The sequence below is a fragment of the Medicago truncatula genome, chromosome 5 (assembly GCF_003473485.1).
Source record: "Medicago truncatula cultivar Jemalong A17 chromosome 5, MtrunA17r5.0-ANR, whole genome shotgun sequence".
NCBI classification, from domain to species: Eukaryota; Viridiplantae; Streptophyta; class Magnoliopsida; order Fabales; family Fabaceae; genus Medicago; species Medicago truncatula.
In genome coordinates, this window is record NC_053046.1 from 19892266 (window position 1) to 19914864 (window position 22599).

A 22599-nucleotide genomic window follows, 5' to 3' on the forward strand; every position below is an offset into this window, starting at 1 on the left:
TGTTTTTTAAAATGAGATCATAATAAGTTGTTTTGCATAATTAAGTTGTTTTGAATAAGCTGTTTTTGAAAATGAGATCATAATAAGTTGTTTTGCATAAATAAGTTGTTTTGAATAAGCTGTTTTTGAAAATGAGATATTAATAAGCTGTTTTGCATGAATAAGCTATTTTTGAAAATGAGATCATAGTAAGTTGTTTTGCATAATTAAGTTATTTTGAATAAGTCGTTTTTGAAAATGAGATCGTAATAAGCTGTTTTGCATAAATAAGTTGTTTTGAATAAGCTGTTTTTGAAAATGAGATCATAATAAGCTATTTTGCATAATTAAGCTGTTTTGAATAAGCTGTTACTGAAAATGAGATCGAAATAAGCTGTTTTGCATAAATAAGTTGTTTTTGAAAATGAGATATTAATAAGTTGTTTTGCATAAATAAGTTGTTTCGAATAAGTTGTTTTTGAAAATGAGATCATACTAAGCTTTTTTTGCATTAATAAGTTGTTTTGCATGAATAAACTATTTTTGAAAATGAGATCATAATAAGCTGTTTTTCATAAATAAGTTGTTTTGAAAATGAGATCGTAATAAGTTGCTTTGCATAAATAAGTTGTTTTTGAAAATGAGATATTAATAAGCTGTTTTGCATAAATAAGCTTTTTTATTTAAATAGTTTAGTTAAAAAAAAAAGGTGATAATCAAAATTATAATTATTTAAATAAAAAAGATTAATATTTTTTGAAGATATCCATTGGACTTTTTTTAATTTAAAGAGGTGATCCATTGGATTTTTAAAATAAGGTGGATGGATCAAATCCATCCATAGTTTTTAATGGATGGATCAAATCCAATCCATTAACAAAATTTTTTGTTTGATGGATGGATTGGATGAATTTTGTAGTGGATGGATTAGATGGATATGGATCTCATGTATCATATTGCCACCCTTAGTTAGTCCAATCTATAGCAATGGTCACTTTCTATAGTAAAAGTTTAGATTTGAGAGTGCATGTTGCCCGTTGCCGTGATAAGAATTGTAAACGATGTCATTTCCAAGGTTTTAAAAAACAGTCCATTACCGAGAAAAAGGCCACGGCAAAAAGGTACAGGTAGCCGAAGTTACCGTTTTTCACCGTTTTTACAGAGTGAACAAAAATCTCGAGGAAACGCCGTTACAGCCATGACGAAACACTGTTACGGCCGCAAAAAAAATGTTGTTCACGACAACAGACATAGAATCCGGATATTTTTTCAATTGAGATATATGAAAATCATATTTTTAGTACATATCATAAATTACCTAAGTTGACTCCTTGTCTAGTTTAGAACTCCAAATCTTTCTTTAGTTTAAGTTATCTAAACTCTATCATTGCAATGTTGTGATTAATTCTCACTGCGACAACCGCAATCAGTGTTGCAACACCCATAACGGCCGAAATCGCGAAATCCTATCCGCAACCTCGACCTTGACTGCGACCGTTATTTAAAACCTTGGTCATTTCTATCTCCACTTGAGAAGAAGGTTTTTTGCATGTTATCGAAGATGTCAGGGTTATTTCATTACATTACATTTCTGGACATATGAGTACTTTGTAAGATCTACTTTTGTTTTGTATTTCAATTTTAGACACTAACATGTAAAAATGATATGATACATAAATTTGGATATATTGTAACTTTGGAAAAAATGTATTTTCTCTTTCAATGAAAAAATGACATTATCTTTAGTAGGTTCTTTTTTATCTTCTTCAACATGCCAACTAACTTGTAGACAGAAGTTCAAGACACATTTAAATTGAACTTAGGCCAATGCAGAACAGATGTTAAATTGAAACAGAACCTATTAAAATTGTTCTAATATTGTTAGATAACAATTACAGAAAATGAACAGCTTGTACTGGAGGGTTTAGCATAGTTAGATAACAATTGTAACTTATCATCTATTACATGTTTCAGTCAGTTTAAATGAAGAAACAACCAGATCTTACTTGTATAAAAATAATAGCAAGTTGTTTGCGTATTTGTCGAAAAAAGATAATAACGCAAGGGATTGATACAACGAAACATATTCCCTTCGCCAATACAGGAATAGAATGAACGAACAGAAAAAACAGAAATGTCAATGTCAGTGTCTCAAGGGATTTTCGCAGCAAAAGAATTAGAAGCACTTCTAATGAGTGATTTGAATTATCACTATAATATTGGTTGTATAGTTTTAACAAAAGCTTCAAGAAAATTTCTCGCGAATAAGACATCATTGGATCCGTCAAGCCTAAGACAATTTAAACAGAATCAGTTTGGAGATTGGAATTAAGTTTAAAGGACAGTTTGAGCTGATTGAACAATGCATGGATGAAAATATTTGAAATTTTTTCAAGAATATACAAGTTGGTCAATGTAATGAAGAATAACGGTGATAATATAACATAAAAGAAGTCATGGAGAAAGTTATGCGCACACAAACAAGTTGATTCAATTACGCCGTAGCAGCAATTCAAGAGTAAAAATATCTAAACACAATAAGCATAAATGATTTGCAAGCATCCTTGGATTCCTATGAAATGCAAATGAGTGAAGGGTCAAGTGACAAACCAATCAAGCATTTAATGTCATAAATTAGAGATTCATTCAAAAAAAGGTAGAGCAACCAAAGAGAAAATGGGTCATTGCAAGATAAATCCAATCACAAATGCAAGAAATATGGTCATAATATATATATATATATATAATATAGCACCCACATATTGTTCTATTCAAGCAGTTTGGTAACAGAAAATGTTGGGCGAAACATACTTTGCATAGTTATCAAGTGCTCCATAAAATTGGCCGACCATTGATTTGGAAAAGTAGACCAAGCCTAATTGTTCTCAAACCATCACATCCTATAGTAGAATATATAGAAATTGGCGAAAAACAGCAGGTATACATCTAAGAACTAGTAAGATTCAGATAATGACAGCTTACATGCGGGAGAGATACTTGAACAGGAAGATAAGTCTTCTAAAAATTGGGGACTCTCCAATGGATTTGAGAAACTAGTATGGAGGATTTTCATAACCTTTAAATGTCTAGCGTTCTGCAAAATATACGTTGCAAATCGAAAATCAGCTTCCACAGCTTGATAGTGTGTAATATTACATGTTGTAAGATGAGACAAAACACATTCGGGAACATGATATGGGTATTTCCAATCGTCTCTGCCTCTAGTAGCTAATGAATCCGTCTCCTATCAATCAAAGACAAAATAGGATTAAAAATATATGAAGATAATAGAAAAGAAGAATCAACAAAAACCAATAACTATCCGGAGATGTAACAAACAAACCTTTGAAATGGAAATAGCTTGGACAATTTTGGAGTATTTTCACTACCTCGTCCCACTCATGAATGCCTTCATTCCCCCAACATAGTAGCAGTTTGGTTAAGTTTCCAAACACTGGAAAGTCTTTGTAATATGAATTGATTTCTGCATTAGGAAGACTATGCCCCATCTGCACAACACAAAAATAAGATGCATACATGGTAAGAGTGTAAAAATAAATAAAATGGAACAACATTGACCCTATTTGGATAAACAAGAATTACTTATATTTAATTAAGTCCAAATGATTTTGTATAAGTTATATGTTGTTTTCATAAGTTGTTTCCGTAATCTCTTTCAAACAATATCACAAGTGTTAATGTCAAAATAGATAAATTCAAGTAAAAGAGGATGCCGCATATACCATACCCAAAATACATATAGACGTTGCACATTATAAACTGCTCTAAGCGGAACTTCGAATAAATTGATATCTGCATTGATCAATTTGGATAAGGGTTTAAAATACCCTCCCGCTGTAACATCGGCATTTGCATCAACACATATAGTTTTCAAATTCTCCAACATGGGACACCCCGAAAAAAGTTTCATGAGATCCTTCATATCTTCAAAACTTACAAAACACATATAAAGGGTTTTGAGCGAAGGAAGATCAACAGAAGAACGAAACATAGTTGTTACATGTATGCTAAACAATTTCAGAACCACAAGTGTTTCACAGCAGAAAATGGTAGGCGCCAAAGATTTGTTTTTTGGTAGGTATAGGTAGAGTTTTTCAACGCAGCGTTGTTTTGCAGCTTCAATCCATTTTTCGAAAGTGAAACAATTGTCACTAGAACGACAATTGAGATGAAAAGATTTGAGGGTTACGTGTTTAGAGCGTGGGGAGAACATAACGGCATTCAACATTTGATGGAACTGAATCTGTTCCTTTACATTGTTCACGTCTTTATTGTCGAAGTGGAGAATCGGGAGTGAGTAGCACAATGAGACCCACGTCTTGGAAAGCACGGTGGTTCTGAAAGCGTCTCTGATTGGAAGAAAAGAGAGAATGTGAGTTAGTATATCGTCTGGGAAGTCGTTGATCGACTCCACCGTCAACGGCTGTGAGTGTAACGGAGGCATTTTATTCCTTGGATGGTACGCAAATTTGTAACCTATGCAAATTTGCACATATAGAAAAACCCTTATTCCTTTTACTATTACTTTCGTTTTCGGGAACGAATGGTTTCTTCGAAGAACAAGCGATCTATTGACTGCCGATTCTGTGAAGAAGGGTTTTGAAGAAGAGGTTGAACCCTATTTCCATTATCCTGCGAGATTGGCGGGTGTGTCCAGTTAGCCTTGTAAAATTGGATTAACTTGTATCCTTACCCTATAATAAATTATCTTACGTAGAAAAAGTATCTATGGAAGCACCTTTATAACAACCCAAACTCAATAATATTAAAAAAAAAACAAAAAAACTAAGTTTATGTTTTTTGTGTCCTCGTATGTACAATTGACAGAGGTGTCCCAGTATACAAGGTTTAGGTTGGAGCTCCGGATTCTCCAATTACACACACCTTAAATGGTGTAATTTTAGTCACTAAATTACTTGATTCAATTTTTCTTTTATAAAGAATGGATTATTTAATCAATTGGTAATTTAATTTGTATAACCATTCTTGTTTGATTCATTCTGTATAACCAAATGGAAATTGTTTCTCTAAAAAAATTAAAAATATAGTTGCATACCTTAATAGCTCTTCTGTTCATATACTCTACTATTTATATTAAAAAGTGTAGGTGAACAACATTGTCAAACAAAAGGTTTATATATTTTTAAATGGGTTATTATAAATTTATAATAGGCAGTTTATAAACTATTTACAATCCATCAATTTTTTGTCTGAGGGAACAATTCATCAACTTATGACTCATGAATTTGTTCTCATTTTTTAAAGGAGTTGAAAGATTAACCTTTTAGATTAATTTCTTCAAAAAAAACCTTTTAAATTAATAATAGTTTGGAGACTATCAATTATATTTTTATAGTTAATGAATCAAATATGTATGAGAATTACTGACAGTATATAGTTTACTCATTGCCGGCATGAGGATGGGATGACTAGTTTTCTAGTAAGATGACACTTTTTCTTAGGATTTGTTTTCGAATTTGAAGAAGAAGGGAGGGGAAGAGTCTGAAAAAGGTGTGCTTTGAAAGAAAAAAAAAAAAAAGGGACGAAGTGGAAATAACATGTAACTTTAGAATGGAGTTTTGAGATGTTTATTTTTTTTTTTATGATACAATTTTTTTTTTTATTTCAATAAACTCAAAAATTGTATTTTAGAAGAATTTTTAAGGGATTTATTAAATTTTCAAAATTTAATCTATGCGATTATAATACTCTTAATATTAAAAATAAATTAATTATAATTATTTGTTTATTTTTCTCTGCAAAAGCCCTCTCTCAACATATATGAAAGATTTCTCGAATTTTGCATGTATGCCCCTCCTCCAGAACAGAGCCTTAGCCTTCTCTTTGCCTTAGTGAAAAGATATTTATAGGGTCTTTTGCAGCAAGGTTTGTGACCGGTCAATCATAAATAAGATTTTAATGTTCCACTCAACCAAGGAAAGACTTTTCTGAGACTTGTAAAGACATTTGGAATTTCTATCACTATAATTTTAAATGCATTTTTTTTTACAAACAATTTTAAATGCAGTTATTTTTTTCCATCTTATGAGTTTTTGCGTGCAATTTGTTTGGATTCTAAAATCCAAGATGTTTTAACGTGTTTTGAAGGGGATTTATAGGATGTTTATGGCGTTCGGATTCTATAATTCGAACTTCATAGAACGCACGAGAAACTCAATAGGGTGGGAAAAGAAGGCCCAATTTAAATGCATAAAAGAATACAATAAATAATCGTGAAAGCAAAACTAAAATAAACATTACCTCAACAAGAAAAATTGAGATATACTAAAATAGACATTGGATACTTCGATCAAAAAAATAAACATTGGATAAATATTTTATCACATGAATGTTAACATTGGAAGTTTAACTATACAAATTTAATTTAAAATAGATAATTAACTATACAAAATTAATTTAAAATAGATAATAAAAGAAAAATAAATAAATGATCCTTATTATTATTATATACATTTGTGAGTTCAAATCAATCATTGGCATGTTGTTCCATATATAAAAGCTTCATCAATGTTTCCTGTGCCCTGATGATGCCATGAGCACACCAACAGCCACAATAAACATAAACAACATACTCCCCAGTAAGATATATGTTCTTCCTGATGATTTCCTATATTCTCCAAACAAAATAATTCCCCAAAAAGTGCTCACAAGTGGAAGTGCCTGTTTCATCAACACATTCAAATGAAGAAATTATTCAGTAATTCATTGAAATCTGAACACACTTATGTTAGATATATTGAGAAAATTAGGTGCCGTTTGATGAGTTCTGATTAGATATCGGTGTAAAACTAATTTACGCAGATAATACAATCTTGTTCAACTCACCTGGACAGCATCAGCTGCTGCATATCCAGCAGCTTGACCTCCCATAAACTGAAGGCCGTTCCCAAATCCACAAAGGAAACCAGCCAACAAGGCCCAGCCTCTTCCATTCCAGTCTCCCAAATAATTCGTCAACGATGACTTGGGTAAGTTCAAGACAGGATGGTAAAGGAAAATGATGTTTAGAATTATTCCGATAACAAAACAAGATACTGAAAAATAGAAGAAGGCGGTGTAAACATTCAGATGGGGAACCCCTTTTTTTAAACTGTGCCACTGGTCATTTGTTGCTAAGTTGAATGCTGGTGAAAACAAAGAAAAGCAGATTCCAGCGAAGAAAACTATGGTTAATCCAATCAAAGGTCTTTTCCCGAAAACCTGCAGCGAAACTTTTAGAGTAAGACATGTGACACACTACATAATTCTTCTTTGAATATCATTCAATAACACAATACATGTATGACGATTATAGTCGCATACCTTAATAGCTCTTCTGTTCTCATTCTCTATGAGAAAAACTGCAGTTCCTGCTTTCAATTTTTCTGCAGAACTGCCTCCACTTTCAAGATCCTTTGATTTAACTATTATTTTAAATATTGAAAAGGTAGAAAAATAAAATTAGTATATTGTCAAATGAAGCAATCCTTTAAGCTGAACCTTGTTGGAGGTTCTTACCTATGTTTCCTTCTTTCAATGAGTCCCTGGAAAAACAAAGTTTCTGATAGAATTAGCAATACCCTCAAAATTTATATAACAAAAGAAGACAAAACTACAACCAAATTGAAATTATGAATTATAAGGCAGAGAGCATAAACAACTATAAACACAAATTCCGCACTCATCAAAATCAAGAAACTAAAATCACCAAAGCAACTGAAATTCAGAACTAGATGAAGTACTTTTGCACACCAATTTATCAGCAGTAACAATCAAAAGTTATGAGTTATGATTCATCGGAGAAGAGAAAAGGAGATTAGATAAAAGAGTTCCCTTTATTTTGGAGGTAATGCTTATAAAAGTGATTGAGCTGGTCGTATGCTCGTTGCTTATTCTTCTCTGAGAATCACCTTTATAACGGTTTATTTGCATAGTAGCTAGCTATGATAGTTCCCAAAGTGGCAATTCCTATTTTTGTTTCTAAAAAGTGTGTAAATAAGGGACTTTTCTTTCTTTCTTTTAAAAGGAAAAGGCATAAGGTAGAAAGTTAGTATACAGGGTCCAAAGCAAGTTGATAATCATACGAAGGGACCAGCAAGGGGAATTAAATAGACAAACTGTGAGCACACGATACATACAAGGTTACATCATTATGATGACTTGAAAAATCCTTGAGCTTAGCCTGATTATCGGCAGTATTAGATGCATGAACAGCCGAGCCTAGACAAACCGCAACCAAAAAGCAACCCACTCCAGGGAAAAGAATCTCGGCTTTATTGATTTTGTCGTCCAAAAAGTAATTTAAGGTTGTGCCTGTGACAAGTTGAACAAAGTTAATACAGCAGAATTCAATACTGGATCAAGTTGAAGGGCACATTTACTAATTTAATAATTTTCTATTGATTATGTTTGTGAGATACCTATAACAACAGTTATGCTTGCTGTAATCACTTCGGTAACCGACAGCCCAACTAGAGCAAATGCATACTGTGTCGACAGATTTCCAAGGCTAAGGACCACACCACCTGCCATTGCAAACATTACTGAGGGCCAATTATCCTGCAAGTAACAATTTATGAAGATTGTTAAACCAATTCAAAGATAATAATAATTAAACTCAGGACATATGATATTACTATAGTTAGATATTGAATAAAATACTCAAACCTTCCCTATGTATTACTAACAAATTTTCCCAATATTTCAAAACCAATTTATTCTCGGTGTCTACATATCAGTGTTAGTATCATTTCAGTGTTAGTATTTGAACCATTACAATGAAAAATATTCATTAATTCATGTCTTCGAAACATAAATACTTTTCCAAATTATCATTCTACAAGTGAGGCCTTCGTTAATCTATGATTAACATGGATACACGTCTTGATAAAGTAACTTTTTACTATTTTCTTATGATAACAAACAAGTGAAGAATACAACGAATAGCCGAACCTGAGCAAGTTGAGTTAAGAAATTTGGCGCATCAACTGTCCCATTTCCTATCTGACCAAATGTAAAAGCAATGATAATAGCAGCCAAGAAATTAGTGATTGAGTAATCGAGGTAGGTATGTTGAGGAAGACGGCCTCGCCTTTCTAACAGAGTCAAAACAGCAGGCCATGTCCCTAAGAAGAAAAGAGCCAACAGCATACACCCTATGGCACCTCCCTTGCTCTCCACCAAATACATTTTCAACTCAAAACTTAAAATCCTCTCAGAAATTGAACTAATCAAGGAGGAAATCTCAAAGAAATCCTGAAAACAAAACGAATTAGTCCTTAAATGATAATAAGCTATTAGGCCCTATTTGGATAATCAACTTGATCAATATAAGCTATTTCTATAACAAAATAAAGTCAAACTATTTCTATATACATTCCAAACAACCTTTGAAAGTGCTTATATCAGTAGATAAATTCAAATAAGTCAAAGATAACACCAAATTGATAAATACTAAAGATAGTAGATACACAGAAATTCATTAATCATTAAGAATTCAAATGGAAAAAAGATCCTTAAATATTTAGAAAGTCAAACATGAGAGGTGAAAAGCATGCATTATGCAGCAACCTTTGAATCCATAAATCAGAAGCAACAAAAAAGAAAAGTGTTGAATCATAGCAACAAGTTAGCTAAAGAAATACTCAACAAACAGTGTATAAAAAAAAATCAGAACTCTACCTAATTAATTGCTTTGCTTTTAAAAACTGTATTAGTGGGACATAGGACAGAGATCTTTGATTTGACACACAAATTGTGGAATTAGGAAAGACTTATATAACAGAAGTTTGAGTGAAAATAAGTTACCTAAAGCGCTGAGAAAGTGGTTTAGAATAGTGAATTTGTTACATAAATATATGAGGTAGAGAATCTTGACAGCGGATTCCAACTCTCGTTGACTTAGAAGTAGAATCTTTTTTCTAAATTTGTTTCCACCGTCAGATAAGTTGGCACGTAAAACAAAAAACCATTTATTACGGATAACTCATGTATTTTATTTAGGAGAAAACTTAACTATAATTTTTTATGTGATTTTCGTATGGTTCTTAACTAAAAATACGTATTTTTTTGGATATGATAAACTTTGAGAAAATTATGGATTTGAGGAAATCATGGTAAATTTAATCAATAACTATACGAAAAGCACCTAAGGAATTGTACCTAAATTTTGTGTATTTATGTTTTTAAAAGCTTATTATATGTTTTGTTTTGTAGAAAATAAAGCTTATTATATGTTAATTTGAATTTATTTAACCAAATATCAAATAATTTAAATTTTTTAAATATTTGTGGAGATAGTCTAAACTTTTGATTTGACGATTAGATTAATAAAATTCATCATTAATATAATAATATTCATTATTAGTTTATTTTTTTACAAAAACATTTATGTGATAGTTACTCTTGATGTGTCAACCTCTAACTTGTATTCTTTAAGGTATATGAATGGGTGTTTATGTACTAGATTATTATTATTATTATTATTATTATTATATATATATATATATTATATATATATAAGTATATAACTTTTGTAACCTTCGTACATAAGTTCTAAATCAATTAATAAAAATATTGAAATTGTTAAGTCGAAAGCTGTGATTAGGGTTTAAATTTTGACTCATTCACTTATATGTGTGAGTTTTCAATAACTATTGTTAGTTCTTCTATTAAAAAAAATTGCGACTTCTATTGTTTATTAAAAAAGAAAATTGGAGTATATGAAAGGGTGTTTTTTGTTAGGGAATATGAATGGGTGTTTGCGTAATAGGGTTATTTTTATTTATAAATAAATGCGTGCCTAATATATGGACCTTTTTTTTTTAAGGATAATATATGGACCTTTTAAAAAGGTCTAAGAATGAACTTTTATAATATTAAATAAAAAATAATTTTATAATGATAAAATAAAAGTAAAGTTTACTAAAAATAATAAGGTTCTCCTTTTAACGGGTTCATATACTTTATGTGACTTAAATGATTTTTTAGAGAAAAATACTCCATTGATTCAATTTTTTAGTCAATCAACATTTTGTTAGTTTAAGACTAGATTCAGATCCTTTAAAGCTTTTCTCATGTAACCAAAAAAAAAGATCCTTTAAAGCAATATTAATTAAAATAAATATGATTGGAAAGGAATGCCTGCTAAAATGACTTGCCAAATTCTCCAACAAGTAGATACTTAACATAAAAAAAGAAAATCCAGCCAGTCATACTTTTAACCCTCACATGCTGCTACCGGGTAATTTCTATATATTATACGGTCCATTAATAAGTATTGTTACGTCAAGTGTCCCACATCTCATGGAAAAATATGGTTGAACACTTTACAAGTGAGAGGATAAACCTAACACGTTTTAGGTTAAAATGTAGTGTCCAGTCCAACTCAGTTGTATGATTGTTCAAGACTAATTTGATGATGCTCGGAACCCACCCAACAATTAGTTCCTTTGGTAGATGGTATACATATATCTTCATTGTGTTTATTTGTAGTGACATGTGATAGCATTTTGGAGTAATAAGTTGAAAAATGTATCTGGTGGAGAGCAAGGGTGGTGCCATAGTATGCATGTTGTTTAGCCTGTTCTTTTTGGGGACATGGCCTGCTGTGATGAATCTATTGGAAAGGAGAGGTCGTCTTCCTCAACACACCTATCTTGACTACACCATTGCTAATTTCTTGGCTGCTGTTATCATTGCTTTCACCTTTGGTCAAATAGGCACTGATGACCCAAACTTCTTGTCTCAACTTTCTCAGGTGTGTGTATCCACTTTCTCTGGTGGTCTTTCTCAATACACAACCATCTAAAAATGCAAGAATTTATGAGTGTGGTGTGGTGTTTGATGCAGGATAACTTGCCTTCTGTTCTATTTGCAATGGCTGGTGGGGTTGTCCTCAGCATTGGAAATGTGTCCGGTCAATATGTTTGGGCTTTTGTTGGTTTATCAGTTGCTGGAGTTATCACATCAAGCATAATTGTTATTATAGGTATGTCATGCTCATCATATAAATTATGTTGCTTTATATTCAAATAGAAAATCCATTGTAAGGTTGCTTTGTAAATTGTACCTCTGATATTGAATTTTATTGAACTTTTTATGTTTTTGCTTATGTTACAGGAACAGTCTTGAATTACTTTTTGGATGACAAAATCAATAAAGCTGAGATTCTTTTTCCAGGAGTTGGTTGCTTTTTTGTTGCAGTTTGCCTTGGCTATTTTCTTCATTCTTCAAATATTGCTGATAATCAGGCTAAGCTCAAGGATTTTGCAAACAAAGATGTAGCACAGTATGTTTCTAGCTATGTTTAGAGCCTTTATTATCTAATGTGCATTGTGCACAAACAAATTAATTTTGAATCACACACAAGTATATTTTCAACCATTGGATCAATAAATATAAATCGCATCATATAATACTTGATCTAATGGTAAGACTTATTGATTTGATGGTAGAAAGAAGCTTGTGCATATTGTGATATTGAAGTTGTTTGTAGTATGTTTGGAGTGCCACATTACTGAGGCTCTCGAGCTGTTAAGTGTATAAATGTGTTTGTGCACCTCATCCTTTAAGCAAGTTTTTGGGATAAGATCAATGCCTAGTTAACAGGTGCAAGACTCGTCTCACTTGTGTACTTGGTCATGTTTAGATTTTAGATATATACACACAACTAATTAATATATGCACATTTCCACATATCCTACTCCACCTCCCAAAAAGGAAAGGAAACTTTCACACTTTCACATGATTATGTTCTAAATTACTTTTGGTTGGAATGATTATGTATATTTTATTTATCATTGCTGATTTTATATTGGATTATGATTATAATGTCTTATTTTTTTAATATAAACTTGATACTAAATACATTGTTGATTTTACCACAAAAATTTATTATTTTGCCAGGGGAACTAGTTTATCCACTTTGAAAGAAGCAAGTCATGAAGGTAACATTTTATTGTTTCCAACATTGTGGGATTGTCTTATTTGATTACTGTTGATATTTTTTATCTCTTTCATTACATAAACAGTTGATTCAAAGGATCTAGAGAATGGAAGTGATCCTACATGCAAAGTTAAAGTTGGAACTGCAGTTTTTCTCATAGAACTTGAGAAAAGAAGATCCATAAAGGCAAGTGGTTATGCCCATTCAAATTTTCACAAACCATTTCTCTTTATTGTGGAACAATGAGATCTAAGTTTTAAACACGACCACGGTTACTCTGAAATGCATGGCATTATATAGAGAACAATGCAACAATCATGATCGCAATTGAGGTTGCGATGTTATTGCATAGACCTTTAAAACCTTTATATTATGATCACAGACCACAATTTAAAACTATGATTTAGACAAATATGATGTTGTATTGTTGTCAAAATCACAATTTCTTCATCTTCAACGACTCAAATTCATGGTAGAATCCCAAAACACGCAAAATCCATGGATTTTGATTGCGATTTTACGATTTCTTATAAACTAAGTCATTTATGACTATATACCATTTATAACATATATTTATTATTATTATTATTATTATTTTGGTAAAATCCATCGATTTTGATTGTGTTTTACAATTTCTTATATCTGGCTGCGTTTTTACGATTGTCGATTTTGCTCTTCTCTTTTGACCTGAAGCAAAATCCCGATTTTGACCACCTTATAATAACACCCTTATGTTAAACCATTTGCAGGTGTTTGAAAAGAGCACATTCATTGGATTGGCTATAACTTTCTTTGCAGGAATTTCCTTCTCCCTATTCTCACCAGCATTCAATTTGGCAACAAATGACCAATGGCACACTTTAAAGAAAGGGGTTCCTCATTTGAGTGTTTATACTGCCTTCTTTTATTTTTCAGTCTCTTGTTTTGTTGTTGCCATCATTCTAAGCATCACCTTCCTTTACCACCCTATCTTGAACTTACCAAAGTCATCATTGAAAGCTTATTTGGGAGATTGGAATGGAAGAGGTTGGGCATTGTTGGCTGGTCTGCTTTGTGGATTTGGGAATGGCCTTCAATTTATGGGAGGTCAAGCTGCAGGATATGCAGCAGCAGATGCTGTTCAAGTGAGTTTTACTCCATTAATTATTTATTTTTTACTTCATTTACATAACTTTGCTACGGGGAGGAAATTTTTTATTCAGATACTTGATTCGATTTCTTATAAAAAAAAATAGAGAAATCATATTTATACAACTATTTTATGATAATTTTTGGGACAACTCTCTCATATTTTTATTGTGTTGTTGGCACTAAATGGCATATTACAATTTTTCAAGATGGAATTCAAGCTTTTGTCCATTGAGGTCACATAGTCAAGCTCTAATTATTTTTTTACTTTTTTTGTTACAAGTCAAGCTCTAATTATTGAGCTAACATCAATTAACCCAAAAATCAAACCAAAAAATTCATTAATTAACCCAAACATTCAATAACTCATTATTGGTGGATTTGTCAAAAAAAAAAAAAAAACTCACTTCTTTTTTTAGCTACATTTTATAATCCATAGAACAGTGCAAGAAAATTTATATAGATTGTTGAATTTTTGAGTTGAATGATGAATTTCTTGGTTTCATTATTTGGTTAATTGATTTTTGATAAAAAAAAAAAAAAAAAAAAAAAAAGGAAGGAGGGGAAGATTTGGGAGTTAAAGTTGTTAAATATGATTTTTAAATAAGGTAGGATCCGTTGACACCATATCTCAACCATTAATTTCTATTAATCAAGTGGCTAATAATTCACAATATACCTAATTAAAAAAGACCTCAAAACCGTGGCACATGAGATCTCTGCCCTTCATCTCTTTCAGGTGCCTAAACCTAATTTATTTTAACGATTTATTTGAACGATTTTTCATGCTATTTTTCCAAATCCCTTCTACCTAAACTCATTTATATTAACGATTTGCAAGGTTTGTTGAATCTCAGTTAATAGGGTGTTGAACCATCAATCACTGAGATTATGTAAAATGCATTAAGGTGCTAATTTCCATTTGTTCGATTATGCCTACTTGCAATTTCTTGTTTATGTCGATTTAAATAACCCTCAAATCTTAATTTTTTTTTTCTCCTTCCAGAATTGGGGATGATTCTTTTTTATTTGTCATCATAAAATAAATTCAAATTGAATTCGTACAATTGCCTTATAAGATCGCGAGTTAATATTCTCTCTCATATTCACATTATCTTCTTATTCTTTCTCTTTCTTTCTCTCTCTATTATTTTTGACCAATAAGAATAGAGTCCCAAAAGTTGTTCAAATATCTCTCTCTACCCATTGTGAATTATTAGCACTTGATTAATTAGAATTAGCGGTTGAGATTTGGTGTAAGTCTAATGACATGGTGTCAACGGATCCTGCCTCTTTTTAAATATGATTTAATAATTATTATTTTAAATAATATTATAATAATTAAAATATTTTACAAAAAAAATTGTATTACTAAATTAAACAAATTAAAAACGACATAGATATGAAATTTGTCGGTCAAAGCACTATCACGTCAATACTAACAAAACAAGGTCACATCAGCATAATTGAGCTCAAAATATGATGGGGTCAAAACTAAAAAAATTGAAATTAGGAGACCAAAAGATTGGTTTTTAAAACAACAATGTTATTTAAACAACATTTTCTTATGACAATTTGTTGGACAATTAAATTATACAAAAAAATTTAGATAGTGGCACAAAAATCAAAGTAATAGAAAGAGAAAGTAGAAGGACACCATGAGTATGAGAGAAAAAATTGTCACAAAAATTATCAAAAAATGATTGTTAAAATATCATTTCTCTTTTTAAAATGGGGTCCAAAATTTCTTTTAAAAGAAACAGGGAGACAAAAAATGGAGTATTTTATATTTTTTCACGTCATATTAGTCATTTGTCTATAAAAATGTTTACATTGTTGAACTAGCTTTCATTTTTTAAATACATACTACAAACAATACTTTTTTTTTTATTGTCAGGTAGCCTAATAGTTAAAATTCACTTATAAGATAAATAAATGGGGTGTTCGGGGTTCGAACTTCAACCCCTGCATATAATAATGCATTATCCTATCAACCGAGCTATGCTACAAACAATACTTAATCACTCAACACCATAACTAGACCCTCGTTGACAATAACAAATTAATGACATCTTGATAAAAGTTTAAATAGACTGTTAATTTTGTAAATTAGAATTTGTAACAATCAGTTATTATCATTTAATTTATATGTTATATTTATTAATTGGATATGTAATTTATCTTTTTAAAAACAAGTATTTTTTTAAGACAAATTAGCTATCAAAATTGAAATTGGGAAGAATTGAACCTAAAACCAACACAAGTGAGTTTATACCGACAAGAAAACAAGATGGATTTTAGTAACATATATAAATGAAAAATGGAATTTAATTAATCATTGTTTATATTTTTATACATAAAAAACTAACTTAACATGTAACATGAAATAATGACTATACTCTTTTAAAAAAATAGTCAATGATCAATGACATGGAAAAATAACCCTAAGATAGTTTTGCCAAGATGAATTTCTTAGAAAAAAAAGGATATATTAAAGAATAAGATAATTGATCAAAAATATTATAGAATAAGATATACTATGCTTAACTCAATTGATGCATATATCGTTAAGTTGTTCATATTTACCTTGGTTTGAATTAGGTATCATTGTTGTGTGTATGGGTGTTTTTTTTTTTTGAATAGATGTGTATGGGTTTAAATGGTGTTTTTCACCATGTCTTTGAACAACCAAAAAAGAGAATATTCTTTAATTAGTTGTTATACCTCAATTGTTAGATAAATCATCATCATTTTGTTCATTAAATATGAGTTGTTGTCACTGTAAACTTTCTTTTATATAAAAATAAAATGATGTTCATTCATTCAAATTGATAAACACATCATTCAACATTGCTAAAAATGTAAAAGATAAATCTGCAAATATGTTCACAACATCTATGTTAGTAGCATACAAAGATAAAATGCCTACAAATAATATGATCAAATTTATGTGACTAAAATAACTATGTCTCCAGATCTACAACGTTGACATCAAAATTATTGATTGAATAACCAATCTCCCAACATGAAGCAAATGAACACCACAACAAGACGAAAAAACTAACAACGCCGCACAAGGCGACGAACAACACAGCGCCACACTCATATGACGAAATCACAAAGAAAATAACCCTAAATCTATGTCAAAATCACGTATTTAGATTTGAAATAGAAAGAAAAAAAATAAAGAGTGGTGATTTCAAGTCAAAAAGTGACCCAAAGACCCTCTGAATGAAGAAAATGTAAGAGAGAACCCAAAGAGATAAAACTAAGACCGATTTAATGGAAAGGGGGAGTTAGGAATACTGAGTACTTCACTATACACTTTAAAAGTATCAAAATTACAAACACAATTTTAGTGTATTTTTTCGTAATTTTATGAATTATATTGAAGAAAAAAAAACAGTCGATAATTAAATTGACTAATAGATACGTTTGCAATCTAGATACATTTAAGAGACAACATAACAGTGAACACGAAATGGTGGTTTGCCCTTAAATTATTGAGAAATGATATTTGTACAATTATTTTATGACAATTTTTTACAACTATCTCTCTCATACTTAAATTATGTCCTTATCTCTATTCCTTTTTCTCTCTCTCTATTATTTTTGATTGGTTAGAAGAGAGAAAAAAATTGTCACAAAAGTTGATATAAGTAGTTGTTTAAATATTCACTACTCTAAATTATCAGAGGGGAAAAAAATAACAGAGATAAAATTATAATGCTTAATTTTTTCTGGACAGTAGTAAAATATTTCGCCACTTTGTCATGAAAACCGACATTAATTTATCTTAATATGTTCCAATCACATTATTTATCTTTAAACAGTATTATCAACACATTCTCTTTTTTTGGTTACATTATCAACACACTCTCTAAAATACACATTAGAATACACTCCCTATTATTAATTAAAATAGACAAAATTACATATTTAGTCTCTTAATTTAATTTCAGGCAATAATTTGGTCCTTTATCTTTTTTTCATTTTAATTTGGTCATTTTTGTCCATTTTCATATACATTTTCAAGCTTCAAATCTAATATTCTTATGAAAACATAGAAGAATATCATAGATTTGAAGACTGAAAGACCGTAAGAAAATAAAATCATGAATTTTAAGCTTAAAAATTCATATGAAAATGGACAAAAAGGATCAAATTGAAATAAAAAAAAAAGATAAATGACTAAACCGTTACCTAAAATTAAGTTAAGGGACTAAAAATGTAATTTTGCCAAATTAAAATGACCCACCAAAATTATGTGAATCTCGGTTAAATTTAATTGGACCTAAATGAATTTCATCTGATAGAAGGAATGTGTTAGAATATGTTTTCTTATCATTATTTTTTATCTAAATGGTGTTGTTTGTACAGGCCCTTCCACTTGTGAGCACTTTTTGGGGCGTTGTTTTGTTTGGAGAATATAGAAAATCATCAAGGAGAACATATATATTGCTTGGGAGCATGTTGCTAATGTTCATTGCAGCGGTTGCTGTGCTCATGGCATCATCTGGACACCGAAAATTATCATGAAAATTTAAGAAAAAAGTGCATAAAAATTTGAAAGGTTTGTAAAAACTTGTTCAGGGTTGCTCAAAAATAAACTTGTAAGATAGTTTGTTAGTGTTAAACCACTACAACATAATTATGAACTAGTAACACTCGAAAATGGTAACTAAATCAAGGAAAATGTTACTAATTAGATTTAGTAACATTTGAATAATTGTTAGGTAAAGTCCAGGTTACTAAAGAGTTTTAGTTACATTTTATAGTATTATATGTAATAATCAAAAAGTGTTGCAAAATGTTACATTATTGTAACACTTTTTGTATCACCGGTGATGATAAAAAAAATATTACATTAAAATATGAGCTCTTTGAAAATAAATTGCACATATGCAGTCAATTTTCCAACAACAGAGAATCATAGAGATCTCATTAAAGCTTATATACTCCAATTTATGGTCACGGCAAAATATGAAGAAAAAAACAACGAAATGCATTGACGCAGCCAAAAGCAAAAACCACAAAGATACATTGGAGCATATATATATTTGAAGGAATTGGAGCATATATATGTTTATAACAATGAACTAACATAAATTATACACTATTGTAAATAACAATCATGCATGAATAGAGGAGTTTAATACTTATTCCCGTGACCTTAGCTCAGTTGGTAGGGATATTGCATAATATATGCAGGGATCGGAGTTCGAACTCCGGACACTCAACTTCTCCACAATTAAATTGTGTGAGCTATATCCACTAGACTATTTAACAAAAAAAAAAAAAAAAAGAGTTTAATACTTGGTGCTTGGTGAGCCTTCTGCAAATGGCCCTAATTTTCTTTGGGTGAAGATCAAGTGGCAAATACTTCTTTTTCTTGTAAACTTCCCTCAATGCAGCCATCTAACCAGAGCAATCGACAACCTCGCCACCTTACTGCAAAACCGCAAAAAAAAAAAAAAAAAAATCAATCATTAACACAAACACAAAACAAAATCAACTCATTAGAATTAGAACAATAAAGAATCAATTTTTACATCTTGGAGAGCTTGTTGGGTGCACCACCAGCGGGGGTGGTTTTACCGTATGACGACCTCGGGCGGTCGTCCGAGCTCGATCGATAATTTTTGCACATTAGATTCAACCCAAAAGTCCATTAGCACATTTACAAAAAGAAAAATTTGGGTAATCTAAAAATTATCACACGCAAATAGGTCTTGAAATTTTATTTAACACACTATTGACAGGTTCATCTCCCTTATTTTAACGGGTTAATTGTTCAAATTGACCCTATAATATACTTTATGTTTAAGTGGAAGTAAGTTAGCAACCCCATGTATAAATATATATTAAAAACCATTGTCATACATGTAATATTATAATATATATTAGCACACTATTGACGGGTTAATTGTTCAAATTGACCATGTAATACATTTTAACGTTCTTAACTCGCCTCTAGGAAATCATGAAAAAATTCAATCTCTCAATTGCTTTTTTGGACTTCGCGTATATTACAGGTTATAAACAATAAAAATCTCGAATTACATGGTCAGAATACATGTTATTTAATTACAGGGTCAATTTTCAGACTTCACGTATATTACGTGGTCAATTTCAATTAATAATCCTATTTTAAATTGTACGTTTGTTGACAAAATGATAAACCTCTTTTATTTCGATTTTTTTTAGAAAAAAATAAAAATAAAAATAAAATATTTCGATTTATGACTGTTTATATATTATGTCAAGTGTGAATTTAAGATTAATTTTTTGCCCGGACTCCATAAATTTCCTGGCTCCGCCACTGACCACCAGTGACCTTAGCAACACAGAGCAAAGCGAGTTCAGCCTTGAGGTCTTTGAGCTGAGCCAACAGATCAGCTTTGGTTTCTACCTTCAGAGGAATAACCGTTTTTCCGCCACGAGAGTCAGTTGAAGCGTAAATATCTTCACTACCCTTGCATTCAAAGATGGTTTGAATAATAATAAGTTGGTATTTTGGTCAAAACCAAGTGGGAGGAAGATTGCTAACTTACTCCTTCATGTTTTTAGGTGGGAGTAAGTTAGCAACCCCCTATATAAATATATATTAAAAACCATTGCCATATATGTAATATTGTAATAAATTAAAGGTTACTTTTTTCATCATATTAAAATAAGAATAGTTATTAATATAAAAAAAGTTATTTAGTTTGAAATTTATACTTTTCTTTTGAATTATAATACATATAATTAATTAAAGTAATATATTTTTCTTTGTGTCATTATTTTTATTTATTGCATGTTAAAAAATTTAATAATATTTTATAAAATTGCCAACCGGATAAAATCTAATTTTATTAATAATTGAAAAAGAATGAAACTATTATTAATTAAAGTGACAGTAATAGTCATTTTACAACCATCCAAGAGTGGATTTGAACTAATCTTATAAGTTTTTTTTTTGTAACAAATTGATCCTATTACGTATTAAACTTTGTTAAAAAGTGCTTACATGACCAATTAATATTATGCTGGAATGTTCAAAGAGTGTTTATGTATCAATCATGATTAGTTCAACATATTTTTCTTATTGTATCTCAATTCAATTCTAATTTTCAAATAAATATTTTATATACAACCTTGTCAATCAATTAATCGGAATATGTTGTTTCATAATACGACTGAATAAAACATCTATGAACTCTACTACATTGTTTTGTGAAAGATAATGTCATTATTCTTTATAGTGTAACACACTTATAAATTTTTAAATAAATAATATGAAAATAAGTATTGTAATTTTTTAGAATTATCCAACAAAAATGTATCTAACAAGGGTTGAATATGCTAATATAAATACATATTGAAAAAAAATGACATTTTTTCTTATATTTAAACAACTGCCATATAAGCCATATTAAAATAGATTTATGAGAATCTCTCAATCCAGTAAATATTTTAATGCAAAGAAAAAGTAGATTTTGAAGGAAAAAAAACGCGTGTTAAAATATACTGACAAAACTTGTGTATAAAATGACTCCTTCACACCCAATTACAATGTGCCATTTCTCAGTCTAAATATCAAACACACCCACCCATATTTTGTCTCTCTGTTTTTTTTTTTGTGCCTTAACCATGTCGAGCGGAAAGAAAACTCTAGGTCGCCAAAAGATTGAGATGAAAAAGATGAGCAATGAAAGCAACCTTCAAGTGACTTTCTCGAAGCGTCGTAGTGGGCTCTTCAAGAAAGCTAGCGAGCTTTGCACCCTGTGTGGTGCATATGTTGCTCTAATTATATTCTCACCTGGTGAGAAGGTCTTTTCATTTGGTCACCCAAATGTTGAAACGGTCATAGATCGTTATCTCTCTCTGGTTCCAACCCAAAACGACGACATCACGCAATTCATCGAAGCTTACCGTAATGCTAGTGTGCGTGAACTTAATGATATATTAACTCATATGAAAGAAGCACTAGACATCGACAAGAACCGTGCAAATGAGCTGAGCCAACTGCGAAAGAATAATGAGGCTCATTTTTGGTGGACTTGTCCCTTTGATAGGATGAATATGGTCCAACTTGGATCATTCAAGAAGGCTTTGGAGGATCTTCAAAAACTTGTTGCACATTATGCTAATAAGGTTGAAATTCAAGGTACTTCTACCCAACCCGTTCCATTTCTTGTTGGAAATGGTTCATCCTCTAACATGCAGTTTGAGCATCAGCCAAATCTTCAACAAGATTCAATCTTTCTAGCACAATTTTTACAAAACCCAATGTTTCAACCTCATTTATTTGACTTCAACAATATGGGAGGAGAAGGTGGGCATGGTCCCCATGGGTTCTTTTGATCCGAGCCCTTAGAACCACCTTAAGATGCTCATGTTAATTTATGCTTAAAATTTTATGTTTCATACTATTTTAAATTAATGTCAATTAAAGCACACAGACTTAACTAGTTTCATGTATGTGACCTGGTTAAGACTGAATCATAGTGGTGCTATTGTATGCATTATTTGAATAAAGA

General features: G+C 30.7%; 2 protein-coding genes and 1 pseudogene across 3 annotated transcripts; 1 reads left to right on the forward strand and 2 right to left on the reverse strand.

Annotated features, from left to right (window-relative positions):
- Positions 1–6305: 6305 nt before the first annotated feature.
- On the reverse strand, positions 6306–9814 carry LOC11425933 (ureide permease 2). 2 transcript variants are annotated; one of them, XM_003614107.4, is made up of 8 exons: positions 9682–9814; positions 8953–9255; positions 8421–8559; positions 8139–8313; positions 7519–7544; positions 7324–7424; positions 6847–7221; positions 6306–6681 (listed from the first exon to the last, which is right to left on the reverse strand). In XM_003614107.4, exons 2-8 carry the CDS (start codon positions 9187–9189, stop codon positions 6526–6528), a joined length of 1209 nt encoding a protein of 402 aa, XP_003614155.1. In that variant the 5' UTR covers positions 9190–9255; positions 9682–9814; the 3' UTR covers positions 6306–6525. The 2 variants fall into 2 exon arrangements, with proteins under 2 accessions (XP_003614155.1, XP_013453837.1); XM_013598383.3 differs by lacking the exon at positions 9682–9814 and adding an exon at positions 9571–9672.
- A 1462-nt stretch (positions 9815–11276) lies between these two features.
- Positions 11277–18911, forward strand: LOC11433129 (ureide permease 1). Its single transcript, XM_003614108.4, has 7 exons — positions 11277–11758; positions 11851–11989; positions 12121–12289; positions 12907–12947; positions 13032–13132; positions 13696–14070; positions 18455–18911. The coding sequence occupies exons 1-7, from the start codon at positions 11531–11533 to the stop codon at positions 18611–18613; spliced, it is 1212 nt and encodes a 403-aa protein (XP_003614156.2). The 5' UTR covers positions 11277–11530; the 3' UTR covers positions 18614–18911.
- LOC11427251 (60S ribosomal protein L35-like) lies at positions 18726–20698 on the reverse strand (annotated as a pseudogene).
- Between the last annotated feature and the right edge of the window lie 1901 nt (positions 20699–22599).